Genomic DNA, 24,622 nt, shown 5'->3' with positions numbered 1-24,622 from the left:
GCTAAGTACCCTTTTTTCTTCCTTATTAGAGAAATTTGTTGCAAACAAAAAGCTATTTTAATAGCTATTGTGTGTTCTTGTCTTGTTTTGTAAAAAATTGTATTTTGGATTGTTTTTTCTGTGGTATCCCACTAGCTGTTTCCAGCGGGCTAGGCCCGTTTCAGTTAGAGGATCTAGTCTGTCCCCTTGCTTTCTTTGTGTTTTTGAGTTTTCGGGTCGAAGTACCATTTAAATTAGAGGTATTAGCCCTTTCTCCCTTGTGTTTGTATCTAAGGATCGTTTAACTTGGAGAGCTTGTGGTATTTGTGTGTTGTAGTTTTTTCCCGCCTTTGTGACTGTTTGACCGTTGGTCCTTTATTCAGTGTTTGATTGTCTTGGTGTTATTAGTGTTGGTTAACTATGTCCAAGGATACTAAGGAGCACAAGCCCTCGGGCTTCAAGAAGTGCTCTAGGTGCAGTTACAAAATGTCCATTACTGATGGACACTCCATCTGTGCATATTGTCTGGGAGCGATTCATCTCCAGGAGTCCTGTAGCTTCCGTCATGCTTTTAGTCAGCGGGTTCTTCAGGAAAGGAAGAATAAATTGATTTTGAAGGGACTTCTAAAACCCTACTTCGAGGAGGGTCTGGAGAGTGCTTCCAGCTCTAAGACTAAATCTTCTAAATCAAAAAAGAGATCTCCGGCTCCATCAGTCTCCTCGGAGCCACCGGAGAAAATAGCAAAGTCTGCCACGACATCCTCGGCTCCATTGTCCTCGGGGCCGCAGGAAATCTCAGTTGTTTTGGAACCTGCTTCGGCTCCAATTTTGTTGGAACCTGTTCAGAGCCGATCGCCTAGTATTAGGCCAGTATCCCCTCCTCGCAGGTCACCTTCGGAGAGGAGATCTCGATCTCCTTCTCTATCCTCTAAATCCTCCAGGACCCTATCAGATGTGGACGTCGATAGAGTGGTGCAGAGACTCCTTTAGTCACTGGTTCTGACAAAATTGTTCTCGGCTCTGACCCAGTCGGCTCCAGAACCGGTCCCTCAACCTGCTTCAATACTTCCTCCTCCGAGCACATCTCAGTTTTCGGAGCCAGAGTGCTCGGCTCCATGTGATGTTCCTAGGTCGGTTCCGACAGCCCTTCCTGGCTTATCGGTGCTGATGTCAGCTCCGACCCCGTTGGCACCATCCACGGGGTTCAGGACTCAGGCCCTATCTGTGCTTCGGCGCGGGGAAGTTCAACTCCTGTCGTGGCTTCGGAGGCTGGTAGTTCATCGGACTCGGGGGGACCAGCCTTCGAGGCCATGCAGAGCGTGCTGGCCAGGTAGTCAGCGGCATCATGCGGGTTGGTCATTCTGTCCCCTACTACACCGGTGCAGGTCTCTGATCACCATCTCTCTCTAGACATGGGAGCCCCAAGGCCTCAGGGTACCCCCATGAGTGGTCCCCATATTTCTGAGGATCCCTCAGAGTTTGTGCCTGAGGAGCCACCCAGAAATAAGACGTGCAAGAGGAAGCACATAGATTCCCAGGAGTCTCTCACATCAGATACCGACCTCGAGGAATCGGAGGGGTCCCCCAAGTCATCCTCTGAGGATCTTCCTTTCTCTGACATCCTAGAGATTTTGAGAAAAAGAGGTGACTGGCCATCCAAAGCCCACTCCGAGGAGGAGTCTGTCTTCCTGAAGGCATTTGGTGCTCAACCCTCTGCCTCCTGAGTATCTCCACACTTCGAGCTTTTGGATTTGGTTTGTCAAAGGGTCTGGGAAACCCCTGACTCTGTGGAACCAGTCCCCAAGAGACCCAATAAATTTTTGTCTGCTCCTCCTGATAAGGAATTTCTGTCCAAATGAGTCCTGAGGATGCCATGGTGGTGGCAGCTGCCACTCAGAAGGAATTAGCCGAGACTTCTTCCACCGTCCATCCCCCTAACAAGGAGTTTAGGACCATGGATCAGTACAGGAAGCATACTTTCTCTTCAGCGACCTTTACCTTATGGTCACTGAATTATTTATCACACTTTACATGGCTCCAGAGAGATCTCCTCAAGGAGCTTGGAGATTCTCTCACGGGTAATGTTTCTGAGGCAGTGGCTCAGACGGTCAACGCTCAGATGTCTACCCTCAATTCCATTGCAAACTCCTCCATGAGGCTAATCTCCTATGCAGCCGAGGGAGCGAGTAGGGCAGCAAGTTCAGGAGTTGCTCTTAGGAGGCAGGCCTGGATGCGCCTTTGTCATTTCGCAGAGGCCTTCAAGTCTTCATTCACCGATACCCCTTTTGATGGTTCCTCTTTGTTCAGAACCAAGGTGAAAGACACTCTCACCAGGTGCGAGCAGGAGGGAAAGACTCTATCTGCCATAGGAGTCCATTTTTTCCTTCCCTCTAGGCCTTATCCCAAGGCCCAGAGGGGTGGCAAAATGTGGTTCAGGAATTCACAGAGGTTTTTTTCCTGGTGCACAAGGTGAGCCCCCCTCCAGAGGCAGGGGAGAGGGTGGCTATTCAGGGAGATGCCGCCCTAGGGGCAGAGGAGGCCCCCGCAACTCGGGAGACCACGATTCCTTTCGTGGTTCTCCCTACCGCCGCTCCTGATGGGAGGCCCGACTGTGCATTTCCGGAGCCAGTCGGGGGTTGAATCTCATTATACCCGGAGGCCTGGCAAGACATCACCCAGGACCAATGGGTTATGTGAATGATTTCCGGAGGATATGTCATTCCCTTCTCGTCAAACCCCCCTCCTATCAAGAAAATCCCGGATGTTCCACCCAGTCAAAGGGATTACGCAGCTTCAGAAGTTTCAAAGCTGCTAGAAAAAGGAGCCATCCAACATGTCCCCTCAGATCAGATCGGATTAGGGACTTACTCCAGATTCTTTTGGGTGCCGAAAAGGACAGGGGACCTGAGACCCATATTGGATCTCAGTCGATTGAACACCCATGTGCAAAAGTCCAAGTTCCGAATGGTCACATTGCAGTCTATTCTCCTGTTGTTGGGAATAGAAGTGTGGATGTGCTCCATAGACCTCAAGGATGCTTACTACCGCATAAAGATGGACAGGGCATCCAGAAGTCACCTACGCTTCCAGCTGGGAGCCAGTCATTTTCAGTTCGAGCCCTGCCCTTTGGTCTCACCACAGCCCCCAGGATGTTTACCAAATGCATGGCAGTGGTGATTGCTCACCTGAGATGTCAGGGATTTCAAGTGTTTCCATATCTGGACGACTGGCTCCTTACTGCCACCACCAGGCATCTACTACTTCAGACCAGGGACGCTACTATCAACCTATGTCAACAGTTGGGCATCACATTGAACTGGGAAAAATATGCCTTGTTGCCCTCACAGCATGTCATTTTTATAGGCACTAAACTAGACACCGTCCTCATGCAGGCGTTTCTACCACAGGAAAGAATCAGAGTCCTACAGCAAGAAGTTCACGCCTTGCTCCCTCTGAGAAGAGCGAAGGCAAGATGGGTCTTCCAACTGTTGGGAACGATGGCTGCTATGATTACGTTAGTCCCTCTAGCAAGGTTACATATGAGGCTCCTTCAGTGGCTACTCTTTGCTCAGTGGTCTCTGCAATGTCTTCCACTTTCTCATCCTATTCTACTCACAGACAGGTGCAAACAGGATCTCAGTTGGTGGCTTTGCACCAACAACCTCAATGCGGGAAAGCCCTTCGTTCCTGCGGCCACGGTGACCACGGATGCCTCCCAGATGGGGTGGAGGGGCATTATCTAGGCAGGACAGTCCAAGGCACGTGGCAAGAGCACGAGATGCATCTGCATATCAATGTCCTGGAGATGAGAGCTGTGCTACTAGCATTGCAAGCACTCCAGAGTTTTCTTCCTCTCAAGACTATTGCACTCCACTGCGACAATATGTCAGTGGTGTGGTATCTGAACAAGCAGGGAGGAACCAAGTCTTACGCCCTTTGCAGAGAGGCCATGCGAGTGTGGCAGTGGGCAGAGTCTTCCCAACATTTTCTGGCGGCAATGCACATTCCGGGGAAGTCCAATGTGATCGCAGACAGGCTAAGCAGAGCTATTCTGATGCCTTACGAGTGGTCCCTGAACTGTCAAGTTGCGAAACAGATCTTCCGCAGATGGGGTCAGCCTTGCTGCGACCTTTTTGCCAGCCCCCTCAATGCCAAATGCAGCAGCTACTTCACGTTGATCCCCCCTCAGTGGGAGTCACCCAGGGACACTCTACTCCACGATTGGCCCTTCCGGTCTCTTATATGCCTTTCCTCCGGTCCCCTTGCTGTCAAAGGTTATTCAGAAAGCGCAATCTTTGGGAAGCAGAATGATTCTGATTGCCCCACACTGGCCTCGTCAAATGTGGTTCCCCTTTCTCCATCCCTATCTCATGGACGCTCCTTGGATTCTGGACCCACAACCAGACTTACTAACACACATGTCAGGGCAGCTCCATCCCTCCCTTCGGACCCTCCGGTTGACAGCCTGGCTATACCACTTCCGTCATTAATTAGGCTTCATCATTTTTCACTGGAGGTGGTTCACATTTTATCTTCCTCTCATAAGCCCTCGACCAGGAAGATTTATTACAGCAAATGGAAGAGGTTTTCGATCTGGGAACGTGCCAAAAAGATTGACCCTTACACAGCTCCAATTTCGTCTGTATTGGAGTTCTTGACTATGCTCTTTAACCAGGGTTCAGCGGCCGCAACCATTGAAGCCCAATTGGTGGCGGTTTCTACCTTTCGTGTCGCAGACGAGCCTAGCCTGATGGCACATAGACTCTGTAAGGCTTTCCTGAAGGGCACGTTGTTTCTTCATCCTCCGATATCAGAACCTGTTATGCCTTGGGACTTATATTTAGTTCTACAGGGTCTTACTTTACCCCCCTTTGAGCCTGCAGCCACTTGCGATTTAAAATTCTTAACTTGGAAGACCGTCTTTTTAGTAGCCATCACGTCAGCCAGACGCGTGTCGGAGCTTCAGGCTTTATCAATCAAAACCCCCTTATTTGATTTTTCATAAGGACAGGGTTTCTCTCAGACCGAACCCCTCATTTCTTCCCAAAGTGGCATCAGTCAGTAACCTTAACCAATCTATTGAATTGCCAGTGTTTTTTCCCCAGTTTTCAAACAAGGTAGAATTCAAATTTCATCAACTGGATGTGCACAGACAATTACGTTTTTATTTACACAGAATGAAAGACCTCAGAAAATCTGATCAGTTTGTTTCCTTTTCAGTAAACAGAATTGGGTCTCCTGTCTCCAAAGTCACACTGTCCAGGTAGATTTCCAGTTGTATTTCTTTCATTTATTCCTCACGGTGTAAGGATTTACCGTTCCAGGTGAAGGCTCACTCTACTCGGTCTGTATCTACATCTACAGCTTTTCAGGCCAGATTGTCTATGGATGATATTTGTGCTGCGGCTACTTGGGCATCTCCTCACACCTTTGTTACTCATTACAAGTTGGATGTGGTATCTAGGGGCAGGTCTTCCTTTGGTTCCACAGTGCTCAGGAGTATTTTCCACTGAGCCTCCCAGGATTTAGGTGCTGGGGACGCTGTCCCACGGGTAAGAATGTAGGCGAGATTGGACTACATAACATCAAGAAGTTATGTACTCACCATAACGTTCGATGTATGTAGTCCCTCTCGCCTCACATTCTTACTTACCCCCCCCCTCCTTCCCCCTTCCTGGAGGATCTGGAGGTTAGGTCTGGTTTCAGGGCTCCCTTCATTCTTGGTTTGTTCTTCCTTTCCTTGGGTGTTGTTATGCATGGAGAATGAGTGCTGGTGTTCGCAGCAAACTAGATCTGGGGATAGAGAGCAGTGCAGCATGGGATACCATCTTAGCCCAGCCAATAGAAAGACTTCGAGCTAGAAAAGTTTTGGCCGAGTCGGAGCCGACATTCGGCTCAGATCCCACGGGTAAGAATGTGAGGCAAGATGGACTACATACATCGAACGTTATGGTGAGTACATAACTTCTTGTTTTCTTCTTCCAGTAAATTATAATGTCTGTCCAATTCAGGGAGAACATCCAACTATTTTCAAACAAGCACATCCTTTAGTCTAGAGACAGTTTCAGAAGAGGAAAACTATAAATTTATACAGATTGCCTCACTATCTAGAGAGTCAGAGGAATCTTGGGCTATGGAACCATCTGGTGGCATAACCCTGTCTATGCCTGCATCAGAATCCTCTGAGAAAAATCCTCCTGCTTTGGAATGGATGAATAAGAAATAGGAGGAGGCACTTGGCACCTGGTATTGACAGTCTGCAACAACTCTTTGGCTAAAGTAAGAATGATATTTTTGGACACACAAACCACCTCTCTGTTATCAGAATGATTAACTTTATGTATCTGATGTTGTCTGTTTTCATCTGATTCCAGTTTTGGGTTGTCTGATCTTATCAGATCCAACCTCTGCACCTACTTCCAGAGCTTTGGATCTGAGACTCTTGACTTCTCTCCTACCCACAATTCCCTCCTTCCACCTTAATTACCCCAGATCGTGTTTGCCACCTGTTCCATCCAAGAGCTCTCGTGTTCCGGTCATAAGTGAAAGTTTTGCTTAATTTTCCTGCTTGACTCCTCTTAGATATATTATAGTGTTAATGTAGTATAGAGCAGTGATAGGTTTAGGTTTGGTAAATTGTAATTTTAAGCTTTTATGTCAAGTCAGGTCCAGCTGTCAGCTGCATTTGAATTCCCTCCCCTTGTGTAACTTTTCTCCAGAGCTGGTGATCCCTTGCCTTCCTTCACCAATCCTCCAAGACAGTCGACCTTCTAGACCTTCATCTGTAGCTTTGCCATCAAGGTTGGTATGGTCCACCAGAAGTCTCTCGGAAATAAATGTCGACTGAATCAGGAAAGTTTTGAGAACACATCCAGTGGCTAGACATCCCGGTACTGTCCCGAAGAAGAAGTCTGGGTACAGACCCATCATGCTATTCTCTGACACTGTTCAGTATTCAGATACAGTTCCCACGGGACATAACCCTTCCTGTGCACCTCTGTTAGATCTGACAGTCTAAGGGACTTCAACTTTTATTACATCCCTTAGTTTCTCAACTCTGATGCTATCAGATCTGGATAAGTCCTGGAGCTGAAGCATCGGTGTTGGGGCACTGGTGGTGGAGTCAATTCGTAGGATTTTAGAGCCATTTCTTTCCCTCAGTGCCTCAGCACTTGACAGCTCGTGTCCAAGGTCCTCCTTGGAACTGACCTCCATTAGATCTGAGAGACTTTTTGAGTCCTTTGACAGAGGAAGTGCTTCCTTGGCCCCAATTATGCATCTGCTTTTGAGTGTGCAGAAAGTGTTTTGGCTGATGCAAGAAGGCAGGTGCATACATCCATCAGAGCACCCATTGGAGGCTGTTCTTTACGCCTCTCATTCAGATTGACAGGGACATTCAGAACCCATAGCCTTCAAGACCACTTGCCACTTGTTCTCAGTCTGATTTAGATGTGTCTCCACTAGAACACCAGACACATGTTGCATGGAAACAGACATGAAAATAGAAGCACTTAACACTGTGGACATTGATTTGAGTAAGAGAGTAGGATCATCCACAACCCCCTAGGAAGATGTCACATTTGGGGACATTCTGGAGTTGATGAAGTAGAAGGGGGGATGGTCCACTGAACCTCCTTCAGATGAGTTTGTGTTTCTCAAAGCTTTTGGGTATGTCTCATCTGCATTCTGGGTAGTTTCCCCTTCAGATGCAGTCGTAGATCTTATGGCACAGAGGGCGTGGATAGACTCTGGTCCTAAAAGAAACTGACAGAATGTTAGCAGCCCTGAAAGATAGAAAGCACTGGTCAAAAGGATCTCCTGGTGATGCTGTCATGGTAGCGGCAGCCACACAGAAAGAATCTCCAGAGAGTCAAGGGTTTCAGACAGATTAGGAAAACAGGCTTATGCTTCAGCAACCTTTGCTCTCAGGGTGCTGAATTACCTCACACACCTGGCACACTTTCAAGGGAATTGTTCAAGGAAATTTAAAAGTCTCTCTTAAGTCTCTTGCCTTCAGATGTCTAAAAAGCAGTGTACACCCAAATGTCTACCCTACAGTCTACTTCTGTGTAGCCATGTGCCTGCTTTCTAACACAGCAGATGGCACAGCAAGAGCAGCAGGTACAGGCATTTCCTTGTATAGCCATGCCTGGATGGTTTGTTATTTCACGGAAAGCTTCAAGGTGTCCTTTATCAATGCTGCTTTTGGTGGTTCTGCAGTTTTTGAACCCAAGGTTGAAGAGATGCTTACCAGGAATGAGCAAAGACTGTAAGACCCTGTCTGCCGCAGGCAGTTGTTTCTCCACTCCACAAAGATCATATTTCAGGAATCAAAGACAAGGTAAGAAAATGTGGTTCAGGAAGTTGCAGGGTTTTCACTATGACACTCCTGGGGTAGACCCCACCCCCACCCCATGAGGCAGAGGAGGAGGCAACTTGAATGGGCCTTGCTGCAGAGGCACACTGCATAATCAGGGTTTCCATGGTCCTTTCAGTGAGCATTCCTACTAGCACTCCTGAAGAGTTACCAAACTTCTGCAATCTGGATGCAGTTGGGGGGAACTTAAACTTACACCTACAAGCTTGGTGACTCATTACTTCAGATTCATGGGTGTTAAGCATAATCTACAGAAGCTGTACCATACCCTTTTTGTATCCTTCAAAGAAAAAATTAAAAATTCCTGATACTCCACCCAAGCAGTTGGAATCTGCAGCAACAGAAGTTTTAAAGCTGCTAGAAAGTCGTCCAACAGGCCCCCTACACACACACACACACACACACACACACACACAATTGTATCAACTTTACTGGAAGGCCATGAAAGTCTGGCAATGAATAATGTCTTCCCATCACTTTCTGCTAGCAATTCACATTCCTGGGATGTTGAATACAATAGCAGATAAGTTGAGCAGGTCTGTCATATTACTTCATGAGTGGTCTCTCCAACAGACAGTGTAAATGGCGATATTCAGCCACAGGGGTCAACCTTGCTGTGACCTCTTTATCTTCTGCCTGAACAACATGTGCAGCAGTAACTTTGCCCTCATCCTCCACCAGGACATTTACTGAGAGATGCTCTGTTCCACACTTTGCCTCCGGGTCTCCTCTGTGCATTCAGAGCAATGACAAAATTCATACAGAAAACCATGAGGTACAAGACCAAGGTGATCCTCATTGCCACATTCTGGCCCAACAAATTTGGTTCGCCTTCCTTTGACCTCATTTGTTACACCTACCCTGAGTGCTGGATCCCACTCCAGATTTTCTGATTCACCCATGTGGGGATGCCTGTACTGGATATACCACATGCTTTCACCAGTTTTTACGATAGTCAGAGATGCCAGGCTGTCTTCTGCAGTAGTTCGCATAATTTTTTCTTCTTATGAACAACCTACCAAAAAGACTTAGAAAAGCAAATGGAGAAGATTTTCTGTTTGGGCATTATCAGAAGGACTGGATCCCTCTTCTGCCCCCCTTTCATCAATATTGGAATTTCTTTCAGAACTTTTTCACCAAGGTCAAGTTTTTCTACCATCCAAATAGCTGCCATTTCAAATTTTCACATAGGCCATAATGACAGTTCCATTGCTTCTGTTAGAATATATATAGTTTCATCAAAGGACCTTTTTTCCTGAGGCCTCCAGTTCAGGACCTAGTTCCCCTTTGGGATGTCACAATTTTATTTCATTCGTTGACTCAGAAACCCTCTGAGCCAGCAGCATTGGCTGACCTTAAGTTCCTTTCTTGGAAAACTGTTTTTCCAATTGCCACTTCACCTGCCAAGTGAATTTCTGAATTACAAATGCTCCAATGGAAGCCATCTTATCTCATTTTCCACAAAGACAGAATGCCATTGAGGACAAATCCTGGCTTTCTCTCAAAGGTACAAACTCCACTCCTCGCAGGCACAGAATGCTCGGCCAAACCAATATATAGGTAAACACAAGAGGCCAGCATAAACAGTCAAATACTTTTATTTCTTAGAAGATAAACACAAAACAAACATAGGTTAAATTTCAAACCGGTTTCAGCTTGGCAGCCTTCTTCAGTGAAACTCAAAGGTCTCATCTGAAGCAAATTTTAATCAACCCATAGATTCACCAGTCTTGTTTCCCAATTACTCTCACAAAGGAGAACATACTTTTTATATCTTGGATGTTCACAGACTGATCAGAATCTACTTATGTGGTACCAAAGATATTAGAAAATTGGATCAACTGTTTGTCTCCTTTTCCAAACCAAAATTGGAAAATCATGTTTCAAAAATTACATTTTCTAAGTGGCTGTCAGACTGCATTTCTTTCGTATATAAAACTTGGTTTGTTGTTGCACTCAAAACCAAATGCTCACTCCACTAGAGAAATCGCTTCCTGTACAGCATTCATGAAAAGACATTTGTGCAGCAGCAATCTGGTATATATTTATATCTTGTTACAAATTAGATGTGCAGTCTAGAGGTCGCGCATCATTTGTCTGTGCTGTTGTCAGAAATATCTTCCTTGATACCACCCAGGTTCCTATAGGCAGCTTGGGAATCTGTCCCAAAGATTGAATCGAGTCAACATCGCATACAGCAGTTATGAACTTACCATGATGACAGATCACTCTTGTCTCATTTTCATCCTGTTTAACATCCCTCCCCCTTCCAAATTGCCATCTGCAAACCTCTTGTGTTTGGACAGGCCTTGAACAAGACCATGTCTGCCAAGGTCACATTAACAAACTTGACATACTAAATAAGTTGCTGTTTTATTCCATAACAGTTGTATTGCTATTGAGATGTTTTTTCTCTGTGGTTAGAAACCGTCATGAAACTCAATCTGAGGTAATTTGTGTAGATTAGGGAATGTGTGTAGGGCAAGAGTCAGAGTCTCAGATGCAAATCTCTGGAAGGAGGTGCTGAGGTTGGAGTGGATCAGATCTGACAATCCAAATGGTGAACCAGATGAAAATGAGACAACACTGTTCTGTTGTTATGGTAAGTACATACCTTTTGTTGATTTTATATAGGAACATCCTTAGAAGAAGACTGAGAAGGGGAATGCATATCATTGCAAAGTCTTTTTCTCTGGCCATCCTGAGAAGAACCTCACAGGGTGTCTTCCATACCTAAAATGCCTGGTTCTGCCATACCCACATTGCACAGTGGAGCAGCCAAAGAGGATGAGTCTACTCCCAGTCTATAGAGGACGGCAAGGCTACATCAAAGGGATATGAGGAAACTAGTAAGTGGTCTCAGGAACTAGCAACGACCACTTCAGAGATACCCACCATCAGCTGAGACAGGGCTAATGCTTTAACATTCTTTTTAGGTACTTTGGCAGAAGAAACAAGTAAAACTGTGGCAAGTATCCATGCTGTAGCCAAGGAAGGAGCCTAATTGTTGATAAGCTATGCCAGAAGAGGTCGTTCAGAAGGTAAGTTGCCAAATAGTGCACATAACAACTGTACACGCCCCATCAAACAGTCTCCTTTTCCCAGCAAAAAAAGTTATGTAAGCAGCACACAATTCCCTGATGAAAACAGAGATGCTTTTCCCAAAATTAACTGTCTAAGGAACATTTAAGAAGCAAGATGTCTCCAAGTGTATATAAGCATTCCTACTCACTACACCTCCTGCTGTTAAAAACACTTTGACTAATAAAAAACACAAAATTTGCTTAAAATATAATAAAATAAGCACAAAACCTAGGTATACAAGTTATACCTAGAAGTTAATTCCTAGAGCTACAAAGCAGTAATGAGGAATGTCAACTGGTGTTGCTGAAAAGCCATACTTTTAAAGTGACATAATGCAATTCTGACAGAAAATAGGAAAAACATATAAGAATATATAAAAAAAAAATCATAAAAATAAACATGCAAGGGTTCCCCTAGAGGTCTTATCTGTTTGACAGTAAGCCTCTGGTTGACTGCTGTTCTTGAGAAATCTCAGAGCTGCATTTGCAATAAGTGGCAAGAAGGTACTGAAGAGTTTGTCACTCTGGCTATTTATGTAACTCCCTCCAAAAAGGGCTTAGCCTATAAGCAGCCAGAGTGACAGTATGGGAGGGAATGAAAGTTTTTGGGAGCTGGCCAGATGTCAGAGCCTTGTCAGGATACAATCTGTAAGCTACCACGTGTGAGGAATGTTTGTTGTTAACCTGTGTCACTGTTCTAGGTCTCTAGCTTTTAGTTCAGTAGTACCACATTTTTTCAACCAACCCATTCTCCAAGTCTGTTCATGATGTTGTGGCCAGTGTCAGTGCCATATACTATGTAACTGATTTCTTTCCCATAGATGCTGGCTGTGTCTTCTTCAACACTGAATTTGTCAGTGCCCCGTTTCTCAGTGTCAGACATTTATCTGGTGGATGAATGTAAATATTGTAAATTGTTTTGTTGTTTTATTGTATTTGTTATATGTACATTTGTGTATGTTTATAATAAAAACAAATGTTTTTGAAAAAAAAGAAGTGTTCTCTGGTTCTGTGCTAGGGGTTGGTTTTCTAGTGCTGATGTCCATTCTGACCTTACCAGTTTTACTGTTGGTACTGACCTTCCTAGTTAGTATGGCTGAGTCTGCTGGTGCCAGGTAGTCAGCTGTGATCTCTTGACATGAAAACAGTCTTCTGTACTGTTGTTGATGCTGACCCAGCAGCATCCTGCAGGGGTTCTCAGCAACACAGTATATTTATTTATTTACTGACATTTGTTGACCGGGAAATTCTGACTGGGACAGGAGCCCATTTTCAGCAGAGGCCCGGGGAGAAAAAACTCCGCAAACACATTATGAAACCACAGTATTTTACAAGAATTTACAGAAATTACAGTGCAATATAACAAAACGAGAAACAAACTAATAACTTGTGGGAAGTTACAATATCAGACAGAAAAATAGAGTAATTTACAAGATATACGTATACACACACCTATTTTGTAAATATTGAAATAGGTAGAAAGTTAATAAAGGAAAAGATCACTAGGGTAGTAGTATTAGGTTGAAAGAATTAATAAAGGAAAAGAAAAATCACTACTGGGGTAGTTTTAAAGGGGTGAGGGATTAGAATGATAGTTAAGGTTAGTGAGGTTTATAGTAAGAACAGAGTTGTTTAAAGTAACTTATAGATCAAAGAGTTTCCTACTGATTTTGATGCGTAAAGATTGGGGTAAGATAGAGGAAGGCTCAAGGAGAGTAGGACATTCATCTATTTGGATAGGTGCAGTGGCAGATTTTAGTATTTAGTAGGTAGTTCTTTAGGGTGAGTTTAAATTTGTTGAAGCAGCTAATGGTGTTTATGTTGGTTGAAATTGAGTTCCGTACTTTAGCGATAGTGTATGAGTAAAGGTAGTGTCTGACTCTTTTGTTTGGTACATGAACAGTTATGAGTTGTTTATTTTCAGAGTGAAGGGTTCTGGTGGGGGACTATAGGGTATTAAAATGTTCTTAAGGGCAGGGCAGTGGTTTGGATTGTAGATAATTGTATGTGCTGTGGACAGTTCAATGAGGTTAAAGTGATATGGAAATTCCAGCCAGCTTCATTATGTTAAAGCTTGGCAGTGTATGAGCTACCTGTGGCAAATCTGGCGATTTTATGGTAGCAGGACTGGAGCTCCAGTTTAACCGCATTCAGCTACTTTACAACCTGATCTTGTCCTTTCAGCTTTCCAGTATCCCACTTCTTAGCAGGTCAGAGGGATCACACCTAAGTGGAACCTCTTGCTAAGCTGTCTTCCACAGTGTGGATATCTTCTTCTTCAGAATCCCCCTCCCCAAAAAGTACACTTTAAATCAAAATACTTGGACGCCTTACTAGAATCCTCCATGGAAGATGTTAATGATGAGGGTGTCATCTCCCCTATAGATGACTGCAAATACAAGAAATATTTGTAATTGATACATCAGACTTCCCATCTTCCCTGCAGAAGAGGCTTCAGCAATGCTACCAAAGATGTTTGGAGAACCTTGACATGTTGGTCCCACTCCACAGAAAGGCTGACTGTATCCTCTAGATTCCTAGAGGCATCATTTTGGTCTGAGACACCCATGGCATCCTTGTCTTGGCAGCAGCCTTGAAAACACTGCAGCTCCCCAGGCCCTCATTGTCCATCCCCCCATGTCTATAATTTAGATTGATGGGCTGGGGAAGACGATTTATGCATCAGACCTTAAGGATCTGAATTGCATAAAGCACATTGTGAATTTTAATGATATCACCACTAAAATGCACTCCATACCACTGAGTTCGTACTGGATGGTGTCATCAAAAAAAAGTTGCTTTCCCAGTACTCAGCCATCTCATTTATGACAAACCTCATTATGTGCATTATTTATAATGCTGCAGACAGGACTGCCAGATTTGCGTGTTATGAAACCCGATAAAGGGGGTGGGATGGTGATGGTTAATAAAGTAGACTATGAGCAGGACATGTTGGCTATTTTGTACGACACTAAGAGGTATGAAACATTTTCCTTGAACCAGGTTATAATAGCACAAAGGAAAGTGAAATTCTTCTTGAAAGATTCCCTATATCAAGGGTTTTTTAATGAAGAGACTTACGGATACCTCCTGAATGATCACCCTGCCATACTCAGAGTGTTTGGTATACCGAAAACTCATAAAAACGTTTTCAAACCCCCTTATAGGGTGATAGTAACAGCTAAGAACAGTACTACACACCCTTTAGTAGTTTATATAGATAGGTTGGTTCAACAAACATTAAAACCTGTGGATTATGTGTTAAAAAACTCTTGGGATTTTCTCACTAAAATCAAACGAGTTCTATAATGATGAAGTATGTTTTTCAAAAATGTATGTTGATCTTTTTTCATCTATCCCTCATGACGAAGGGTTGGAATTGTTTATGGATACATTAGTGGAACTTAGAGCCCTTATAACCTAGCTTGTCCAACTTCATTGTAGAAGCCATGGAGATCATATTAAAGAACAACTATATGGTCTTTGGGGATGAAGTTTTTAGACAAATGAGAGGGGTAGCTATGGCCGCAAACTGCACCCCTACCTATGCCAACCTCATTATGTTTGCATGGGAGAAGAAATATATTTTTCCAAGGGATATGACCACTTATGGTCTGTATATCTCAGATTTTTGGATGATATTTTTATTTTATGGAAAAAGAAAGACAGCAGGAGAGAAGACTTTATCTATTTCATCAATAATGTGAATTATTTTTTGAACTGTACACACCCACTGGGATGAATCTGTTGATTACTTAGATGTGACTATTTTTAAAATTAAGGTGGAAGGTAAATTTGGTTCTAAACTCTATAGGATGCCTATACCAGTCAACACCCTCTACATATCAAAAAGAATATAGTAAAAGGCCAAATGGTAAGAGCTGCCAGAATGTGCTCCAATTTAAGTGTTCAGACTTGAATTGGATAACCTTACTAGTATGTTTTTGGAAAGAGGCTACCCGAAGATGCTCCTTTTGGAAACTGGGGAAAAAATTTTGCAGGACTGGGGTAAGAGATTATACCCCTCTTTTGAGTTCTAGTGGTGGGATTGACAAGTCCAGGGATCAAATTAGTAAAAATTATTCCCATTCCATGTTTATCCAATTCGACTGTATGAGTGATGTCTTAAAGGACATCATGACCAAGAATTGGACTATTTTTAGGGGTAACACAGAATTTATTGAACATCTTGGGGAAAAAAAACAAGATTTGTTTTTAAAACATTTAAAATTTTGAAAAACCTGTTAGAACATCCAAATAAGTCATTCTGACTACAACAGGACAGAGAGGATAAAAAATGTGGTATGTGCAATTACTGTAAATATATATGTGAAGTTAATAATGTAATTGGTGACCCCCCCACGGAGAGTATTTTTAAGTACAGGAATTTGTGGTACTGTTGGTATTGTCTATATTGCCGTTTGTAAAACTTGCAACTTTTTTTATGTGGGGAAAACCACCAGAAGCCTCTGAAAGCACATTTATGAACATATTTATGTGATAAAGAATTGTGATAATAATAATAATGTTCTGTACAAACACGTCAACGGACTTTAACAAGGTAACAACTTTTAATTCGGCATTCTGGAAAGAATTATTAAAGACGTGAGGGGAGGGTACTGAGAGAACAAACCTGACGAGAGTGAGCTCAAATGGCAATTAAGATTAAACGCAACAACTGAGCCTGGGATAAATGACAGTACATCTGTTATGCCAGTTTTAAAGAAGAAAACAATGGTTGTCTGAATAGGGTAATTCCCTTTTAAGAACTTATTTTTACGTGATCACATGACACTTGTATTTTAGTATTTAAATGTTGTGACTATTGAGTTCATAGTTTTGATCAAGTCTGTTTGACGAAAGCGCTTAACCTTTTATACATGTTTTATTAAAACTTTTTGTATCTGCATTGGGACTTTGAGCCTTATTGGTCACAGCACTTTGTGGATTTGGTTTGGCTTTTTGGTATTATATTATTCTTTTTCAGTTATGCAGTTGTTTGTTTTGCAGATTAAAACAAGTCATTCTTTTATGCTGAAGGTGTTAACAGATAGTGCCTTCAACTCAGTTTCCTAAAGCAAGAAAATAGAAGAAATATTTTATGTACTCTACCCCAAAACATAGACACTTCAGATTTCAGCTGGATAGTGTAGTCTCCATCAGGAAATGAAATCTCCTGTTTTACCAGTCGAAGGTAAAATAAAAGCTGATGTTAGGCATGCAGGCCTTATCTGTTTGGCTGAAGAACTGCTGCTGTTCCTCCTGCTGTCAGAACATTGATGAGACTACAAAGAGTGACAATGGCAGACAACACCAGGCAATCATTACTTCCCAAGTTCCCAGACTTATTTTAGGGATGTGCTTGCACTAGATATGTGTTAGATTTCCACTTGGAAAAATGCATCCATATTTGTTACAGATAACAAGCTGACTTGTCTATCCCTGAGCAGGATACGTTTCTGTAGAGCTTTTATTAGTGCTTTGTGTTTTCACATTTCAGGAATGTGTAATGCTACTGATGGGCATTCTCTTTATATGATTTGAAAACTGTTCCTTTTAAGGTAAGAGGGTTGAATGAGTACTCATTTTGGCAATAGCTTTTACAGGAAATTGTATCCGTGTTTGATAGCCTCCCTCCAAACCCATTTACAATTCTGGAGTGCTTTTGTACATAGCTGTGTATTAATATTACTTGGGGCAAGTTAGTAGTTTTGTTGGTTACGGTTAGGTGATTTCTGCTTTCAGACTACAGCTCACAAACCTGTCTGATCTGAAAGTCTCAAGTAAGGGGGATTTCTCTGGAAAATTAAGGATTGTGGAGTAAGTTTATGCTTTGAAATGTTCAAATTCTGTCAGTTTTGAACAAATTCATTGAAAATGTTGTACAGTGAGAGATCAGTGGATGCTCATACCCATCTTTGTCTATTTCTGGGAGATTATGTTTGAATGAAAGGGCGATGCGAAATGTACTTTGCCAGTGTGTTTTTACTAAATACTACTGCTGTAGTCTTCTACTATAGATTAGTAGGTTAGATTAGTAATATAGATTACTAGCAGTATTATCTAAAACCTATTAAGGCAAATACTTGCTCAAAAGCACTTTGACAGTGAAGATAGAATTAATGTAGGAACATATCTGGTCACAAATGCATTATAAACCAGTACTGTGACTTTGCTATGTAAACTTTACAGTTTCAATAGCTCAAGACCTACTGAGATGTTAGGAGCTCTTTAGACAGGTCTTTTTAAGTTATAATGGATAGTGTTGAAAGATTGCGATTGTACTAGATTACTGGCAACAAGGCTATAGCAGGAGGTGTAACACAAATATACAAGTTAGCAAAAGTGTTAAATTATTTTTTGGTATATTTCTTTCCACAGAGAGTGGTGTGCGTCTCTGCAGGATATAGACACAGTGCTGCAGTAACTGATGATGGAGAGCTTTACACTTGGGGAGAGGGAGACTTTGGCAGATTGGGTAAGTAGCATGTTTGAAGTTTCTTGGGCAAAGATCCCAAACATAAAGTCCACTATAACAGTAAAGATGTTCATAGTGTAAAATGCTAACAATTAATATAAAAATCTTTTAATTAGGTGGAATACTTGTGCAACAGATAGCATTGCTACAACAAAACACTTGATTCTTTGCCCTGAGTGCCTTCTGTGTAAAATTGATGTATCCTTCTGCCTCTGTGGTTTTTGTCAGTCCTTGCAGTTTCTTTCCATATCCCCATACATAGTGTAGGTGAATTGATGATCCTCCAAAATTGACCATAGTTGTGTATCATGTGCAGGAAAATTTGTATATCCATCTTTTTTCTGAACTAAGTTCTCAGCCTTGTATATACTGAGTACCGAAATAGTCTTTTCCTCTCCATCTGTGTAAATTGTATAATTCAAGTATCTGAGAATAAATGAGTTAATAAACAAGTGTGTCCGCCAAAGCAGAATACTTGTTTGTTCATTTCATTGGCTCACAAATTTTGACCATTGAGTACATCCAGCTGAGGTTTTTTTTTTATATATTTTTTTAGTGGTAGCTTAGCTTGTAACATAGCATCAAGTGCAACATATGTAGAAGAGTTGACAGCAGAAGACGTAAAAAATGCCAGTTGTAAGTACAAAACGTACATTTGCTCATGGCAAACTGTTTAAAAGCAGGAAGTAGAATACTGTTGGGAAGAAGGAAACAAACAGCAACTTACAGGTATTTGAAAATGTTTTCTACTAATGATTTGGGATTTCCTTTTGTTGAGAGTGAGATTGGGGGGGGGGCAAACACTAGCCTCCCACTTTGATTGGCAGCCTGCATCCATACTGATTACATCAGACTCTTACATCATCAAACCTCACCTTGGACGCCATGGCACCACCTCCATCACCCTCCATCAAGAGATTAGTTAACTGCCCTTCCACCTGATTCCTCCCTGTTTCCAGCCCTTTGCCTAGCCAGGCAAAGAGCTGTCTAGCCCTCTTTTGCACTAATCTCACCATCTGGAACCTGAAGAGAAGAAGAGTTAACTTGAAGTGCCCTGACTTCACTACCTGGAAGAGAGGAAGAATCTGAAGAGAAGAGCCTTCACTAACTGATAGACCCAGGAGGAGGCTTGATAGTGAATTCCCCCAGACTGAACACAGCTCTGAGACTAGGGGTATTCTCCCTTTCACTGTGGATAGCCCACAACAACCATTTATAGCTGTTATAGCCACTTTGCTGGCATTCAACAAAATTTCTGTAATTTGCAGTATAGTGAAAATTATCTCCATGCCCAACTCCACATTGCTGTATTCTTTACAGTATAGGCACAGGCACATAGGGAGAAGTTACTCGAGTTTGTTGATTACATCCAGAACATGACCAGCTTTGTGAGGTTCACATATGACAGTAGTACAGACAAAGTCGACTATTTGGATGTCATTATACACCAACTGGATAATAAGTTTAAGTCCACCATTCATAGGAAAAAAAACTTTTTCCAACTCATTTCTGTATTTCTCAAGTGCAAACCCTATGCACCAGAAGAGAGATATAGTTAAAGGAAAAATGGTAAGGGCCAGTAGAATGTGCTCACTGGATACAGATTTTTAAATCCAACTTGCATTGTTAAAAACTATGTTCTTGGAACGTGGATACCCCTCAGCCCTGATCAAAGAAATTAGAAGTGAAGTTATTAAGCAGAGGACTGATAAATGTTGTTTGTCTTTTGGCTTTTCCCGGTTAGGGGTCGCCACAGCAGAACTCTGGTCCGCTAATGATTGGCAGATTTTCACATACACCGAGGTGCCAGCTCGACATTCAACCTTCAACGAAGGCACGCCCATTTATGCATGTCTTTCGAAGGCCCACCCAACTGCGGGGAGGACATGGAGACTCCACACAGAAGGCATTCCCTGCACTCCAGCCGAGAATGAACGGGAGAACCTCTTGCTGTTAGGCAACAATGCTACCGCTGCACCACCGCGGATACAGTAAGCAGAGGACTGATAAATATGCCCCCTATTTTAGGTAATAAGAATATTTGGGATGGGGGTGATGTTTCTAATTCACCCAGTAATGAGAACATCTACCAGTACCAGAGCACCTTTGTCACCGAGTATAATGGTGATGCAAATCTCATCAGAAAAATAGTTTTAAGTGAATGGGACAAATTCACAAGGTTGACTGACATCAGTAAACTGCATAATAAGACGGTGGACATAATTTTCAGGAAAGGACACAAATATGAAAAATATTTTGGAAACTCAGTTTGGCTAAAGGGAGGGAAGGATATGATTTAAAAGAAAGGCACTTTTAAATGTGGTGCATGTCAACAGTGCCAGTATATTTTTAACAAAGAAAAAAATATTTATTAGTAGTCGTAATATGTTCATAGAAGGTAAGGTTTATTTTAACTGCAACACCTTAGGTGTGGTATAATTAGCTCAGTGTAAACATGTGGCGTTCTACGTAGGTAAGACTGAGCGGACACTTAAGAGGAGAGTTTACGAACACTACTATGAAATACGTAATAATAACATCAATAATGCACTTTATAAGCACTCCTTGGAATGTAACCAAGCTACGTACTGCTTTTTTGTCCTTGAATGCATACCCAAGGATGGTAGGGGTGGCCTTTGGGAAACAACCATAGAATTCAAGGAATTATATTGACAGATTGTACTTTAGGCAAATAAGCCTCCAGGACTTGATAACATTTCCATTGTCCCAGTGTTAAAACAGAGAGCTGCTAATCTATGAAACCGTGCAAATGCAATTACATCTATATGACACTAGATGGAGTTTTTTCTTGCTTAAATTTTGGCTGAAAGGATTTCACCTAGATTTTATTTCTTTTTTAATACATAAAGTTGAACCCACTGTGACATTTTATGTAACACTTTGTATTGAATTAGTTTTTAACATTATTTTTATGGATCATATTATTAATGTTTTTAAAGCATTTTACTATAGAGGTATATATTTTAACTTTTTGAATGACAATGTAATTTTCCTATTGGTTGATCAAAATGAGGTTTAGTATTTAACAAGCAGCACCACTGCACTTGCTTTATCTGAAGTCTGTTTTTAACTGACGAAAACGCTGCGTGGATTATTCCAGCATTTATATTCCTGAATTTGCTTAATAAAGCCTGCTTTGAACCTGAGTGTTGTTGTCAAGCCTTCCTTCGGTGCTAGCTGGTTTGTTACAGGCACAGTTTGCCTGTGTCAAAGAAGATCTGAGATGCGCCTTTTTTATTAAAAGATTTGTATAGTTTGAAGTTCACGACTTGGTGGATTTTTGTTCCATGGGCACAAAAGTCTTTACAATAAATTCTGAGGTCTCAAATTGTATTTATATTTTTCTTCGTACTTGTGCACATCGTTTCTATTGTAATCTGTTTCGCTGAATGCATGTGTTTTTTTTTTAAAAAAATGGGATTCACCTAGTGTGGCTCTAAGTGACGAACTCCCCTGCATATAAGAAGGTCTGCCTTCCTCAGGAAGAAGAATGGGGACTGGTCCCATTAGTCTTGTGTATGAGCCACTTATAAGCAGGCACTGTAATCCTTTGTCAAACAAGCGACAGTTAGTCTTTCATAATATATTTCAGGAAATATGAGCCCAGTACAAGTTGGCACAAACTTTTATAGTATATTTGATACAAGCATCGATGAGGACAAGTCAGACTAGAAAAAAACATTTGTAATAAAGCTATCATAATTTCCTTCAAAGAATATGAGTCCCGCACAGGCAGACACAGCCTCTCATTACGTGATACAAAACACTCTAAGAAAGTGTGGTGATAGCCTCGTAAAAGTAGGCATTTTCACTGATCAAACTGTAAATCACTCTACAGACCTGATGAAGGTTAGGTGAAAGTGTTTTCTTAAACATAGTTATATTGTGGTAGCTCATGATGTGTGCTTTTATTTCAATAAACATCTTTATTAAATTACCACGTATGATATAGGCAATCTTAACATTTATATAAATGAAAAACAGACATTGACACCACTTTAATTGCAAACATTGTACGTAAGTTATAGTCTGTCAAGTCATTGTCAGTTAAGTAGCCTGCCTGTTAAACCTCATTCCTTCTCTGCATATATTGTTCTCACAATTCCTTTTTTTCTGAGTAGTTTGCACCATCCTTTTTCGAAAGATCCCATTTCCAGTTGTTTTATCTTTGCTATATTCACTACTTCTAGTAAAGTTGGTCTAGACTTTGATTTCCATTTTCTAGTAATTGCTTATTTGGTAGTCACCATAGTTAGACTCAGTAAGGCTTTACTATGTCTAGACAATTCCAATTCTGTATCATAGCTTAAAAAAATCATCTCCCTAGTCAATCCAATCCGATCACCCAGCATCTCCAATAGAGCGGTTCGTAGGGAAGCCCCGAAGACAGCCAGCTCATTACACTGCCAAAAATGTTCCCAGGCACCACTTCGTCACACCTCCAGCATTTACTATTCATTTGAGGAAAAATTCATTGGATTCTACTTGGGGTATAAAATTACCATGTAAACACTTAACAGGCAAAGATCATAAATCTTCTAGACTTTGTTGCATATTTGGGAGATATACATATATCCCACCATTTTCTCTCTGTGAATTGCTTATCCAATTTCTAATCTCATTCCTTTCTAAGCTCCTCTGATTGATTCTTGTAATTATCTTGCAGTATTTTATACGCTTTGCTAAGTATTCCTTTTTAACGGCAACTTGTGTTCTAGATCCTATTAAAAACTCTACCAGTGCTGGTTTTTCATTTAGGACCCTCCTATTTCTTTTCCTTTGCCTATACTCTGACATCAATCCTTGATTGGGAGGGCAATCTGTAACCTGCAATTCAAATAAATTTTTGGCCTCTTCTCATTCTGTTACATTTCCCTTTCTAGTATTTGCTCCCAATACCTTGGTTCCTTTGCCAGTTTTCTCAGTAAATTCCAGCCCACTCTTGCCTATTATCTGTATCACTAACCACAGGCACCCCTATCGGTAGAATCTCTTTTCTCCATTCTTGTGCTGGTTTAGTTCTTAGAATACTCCTTGCTATTTTATGAATATGATACTCTGTATGATTTTTGTTGCTCTCCTTAAGAGTCAGCATCCAAAAACCAAATCTCTTCTTATTTCCTGAGCTTCCCCCATATCATCATCATTCCTTTCCACTTTGAATTATAGTTTTCTGCTTGTGCTATGTATAAGAGCTTTAACTGTGTTGCTGTAAAATACCCCATCAAATTGGGTAATCCTAGTCCGCCTTGTTCTATTGGAAGAATCATCCTATCCCACTTGACCCTCACTGTCTTTCCTTCCCAAATAAAATCCTTCAACTGTTTAAGTGCTGTCCACAGCCTCTCCTCTGGTTGATAAAAATATGCTTGAGCTGTTTATAAGACTAAAGGAACTAAAAACATTTTAATTGCTTGTATCTTAGAATCCATATAACAAGGCTTCCAGTTTCTCAATTTTTATATTATCTTCTTAGTCTCTTCCCACATATCCTTGGCTGCCACAACAGAGTTATTTCTAATCCATACTCCTGAATATTTCATTTTATCATGTAACCATAAATATGAATATTGTTGGACCAATTCGTGTTGATGGTACATAATTTACTTCTATTACCTTTTTTTAGCTTCATTAATTTTGTATTCCGAGAAGATTTGAAACTGTCTTAAAATGTTACACAACACTAATGTCCCTTTCTGGTTTTGTCATGTATAAAATATCATCATCTGCAAACAGAGACAGCTTTTCCTGACCATCATACTAGTTATACACTTGAATTTCTGAGTCCCTTAGTTTCACTGCCGATGGTTGTAAATGTAATGCAGACAACCCTGCCTGGTTCATCTACTCGAGCAGAAGTTATCAGAGAGGACCCCACCCACTTTAATTTTCACCCCCAATTTGTCATATATACTTCTAATCAACCTTATAATTGTATCAGGGAAAGCAAATGCTTCCATTGCCCTTCTCACGGAGTCCCAGTCTACTGTGTCACATGCTTTCTCTGCATCAAGACCCACCAATAACAGTGGTATTTTCTTAAATTCTCCTTTACCCTGGATCATGAATGTTCTATTAACATTTTCAAAAGTTTGCCTCCCCTCCACAAAATCACACTGATCCATATCCATCAATTTTGGTATTACTGTTGCCATTATAGACATAAACACTTCATAATCATGGTTTAGTATTGAAATGGGCCTGTATGAAGCTGGGTCCGATGGATCTTTACCCTCTTTAGGTATTTACCATTACGACTGCCTTCTTCCAGGATGCTGGTACTTCTTCTCCTCTTAAAATACTGTTAAAACCTTCCAGGTCTTTATCAGTTATTTCCCTCCTAGCTTCCAAACTTCTACAAGAATACCATCTATTCCTGAGGACTTTCCTGTAGATTCATTATACTTAGCCATTTTTATCCCATCTCTTCCTATCCTGTTAGTAATTGAGCCTCATTTACCTCCAATCTTGCCATATTTAACTCTTCCATAAAGATTTCCATGATTTCCATATTTCTCTGATTTATGCAAACTTTCAAAATATTTCTAATACTTCTACAGGATCACTTGTTATCTTCCTTGTTACAGGCCCCCTAAGCTTAGTGACAACCCTTTTCACTTTCTTTTGCCTGAGTCATTGTGCTAAATGTTTTTGTGCTCTAGAATTATTAACAAAAAGCAGTTG

The 24,622-nt window shown here is 41.5% G+C and overlaps 1 protein-coding gene across 1 annotated transcript in view; it reads left to right on the top strand.

The window, feature by feature from the left end:
* LOC122815150 (probable E3 ubiquitin-protein ligase HERC1) overlaps positions 1 to 24,622 on the top strand; it is a 5,886,073-nt gene that overhangs the window by 699,847 nt on the left and 5,161,604 nt on the right. The window contains exon 6 of the mRNA XM_044087407.1: positions 17,821 to 17,917. Within this exon, the coding sequence (XP_043943342.1) occupies positions 17,821 to 17,917 (97 nt within the window). The remainder of the gene's footprint in view (positions 1 to 17,820; positions 17,918 to 24,622) is intronic.

Source organism: Protopterus annectens, chromosome 1.part1, assembly GCF_019279795.1.
Source record: "Protopterus annectens isolate FY-2018-M chromosome 1.part1, PAN1.0, whole genome shotgun sequence".
NCBI classification, from domain to species: Eukaryota; Metazoa; Chordata; order Ceratodontiformes; family Protopteridae; genus Protopterus; species Protopterus annectens.
The sequence above is the reverse complement of the archived record's forward strand: the minus strand, read 5'-3'. Positions and strand labels throughout refer to the sequence as shown.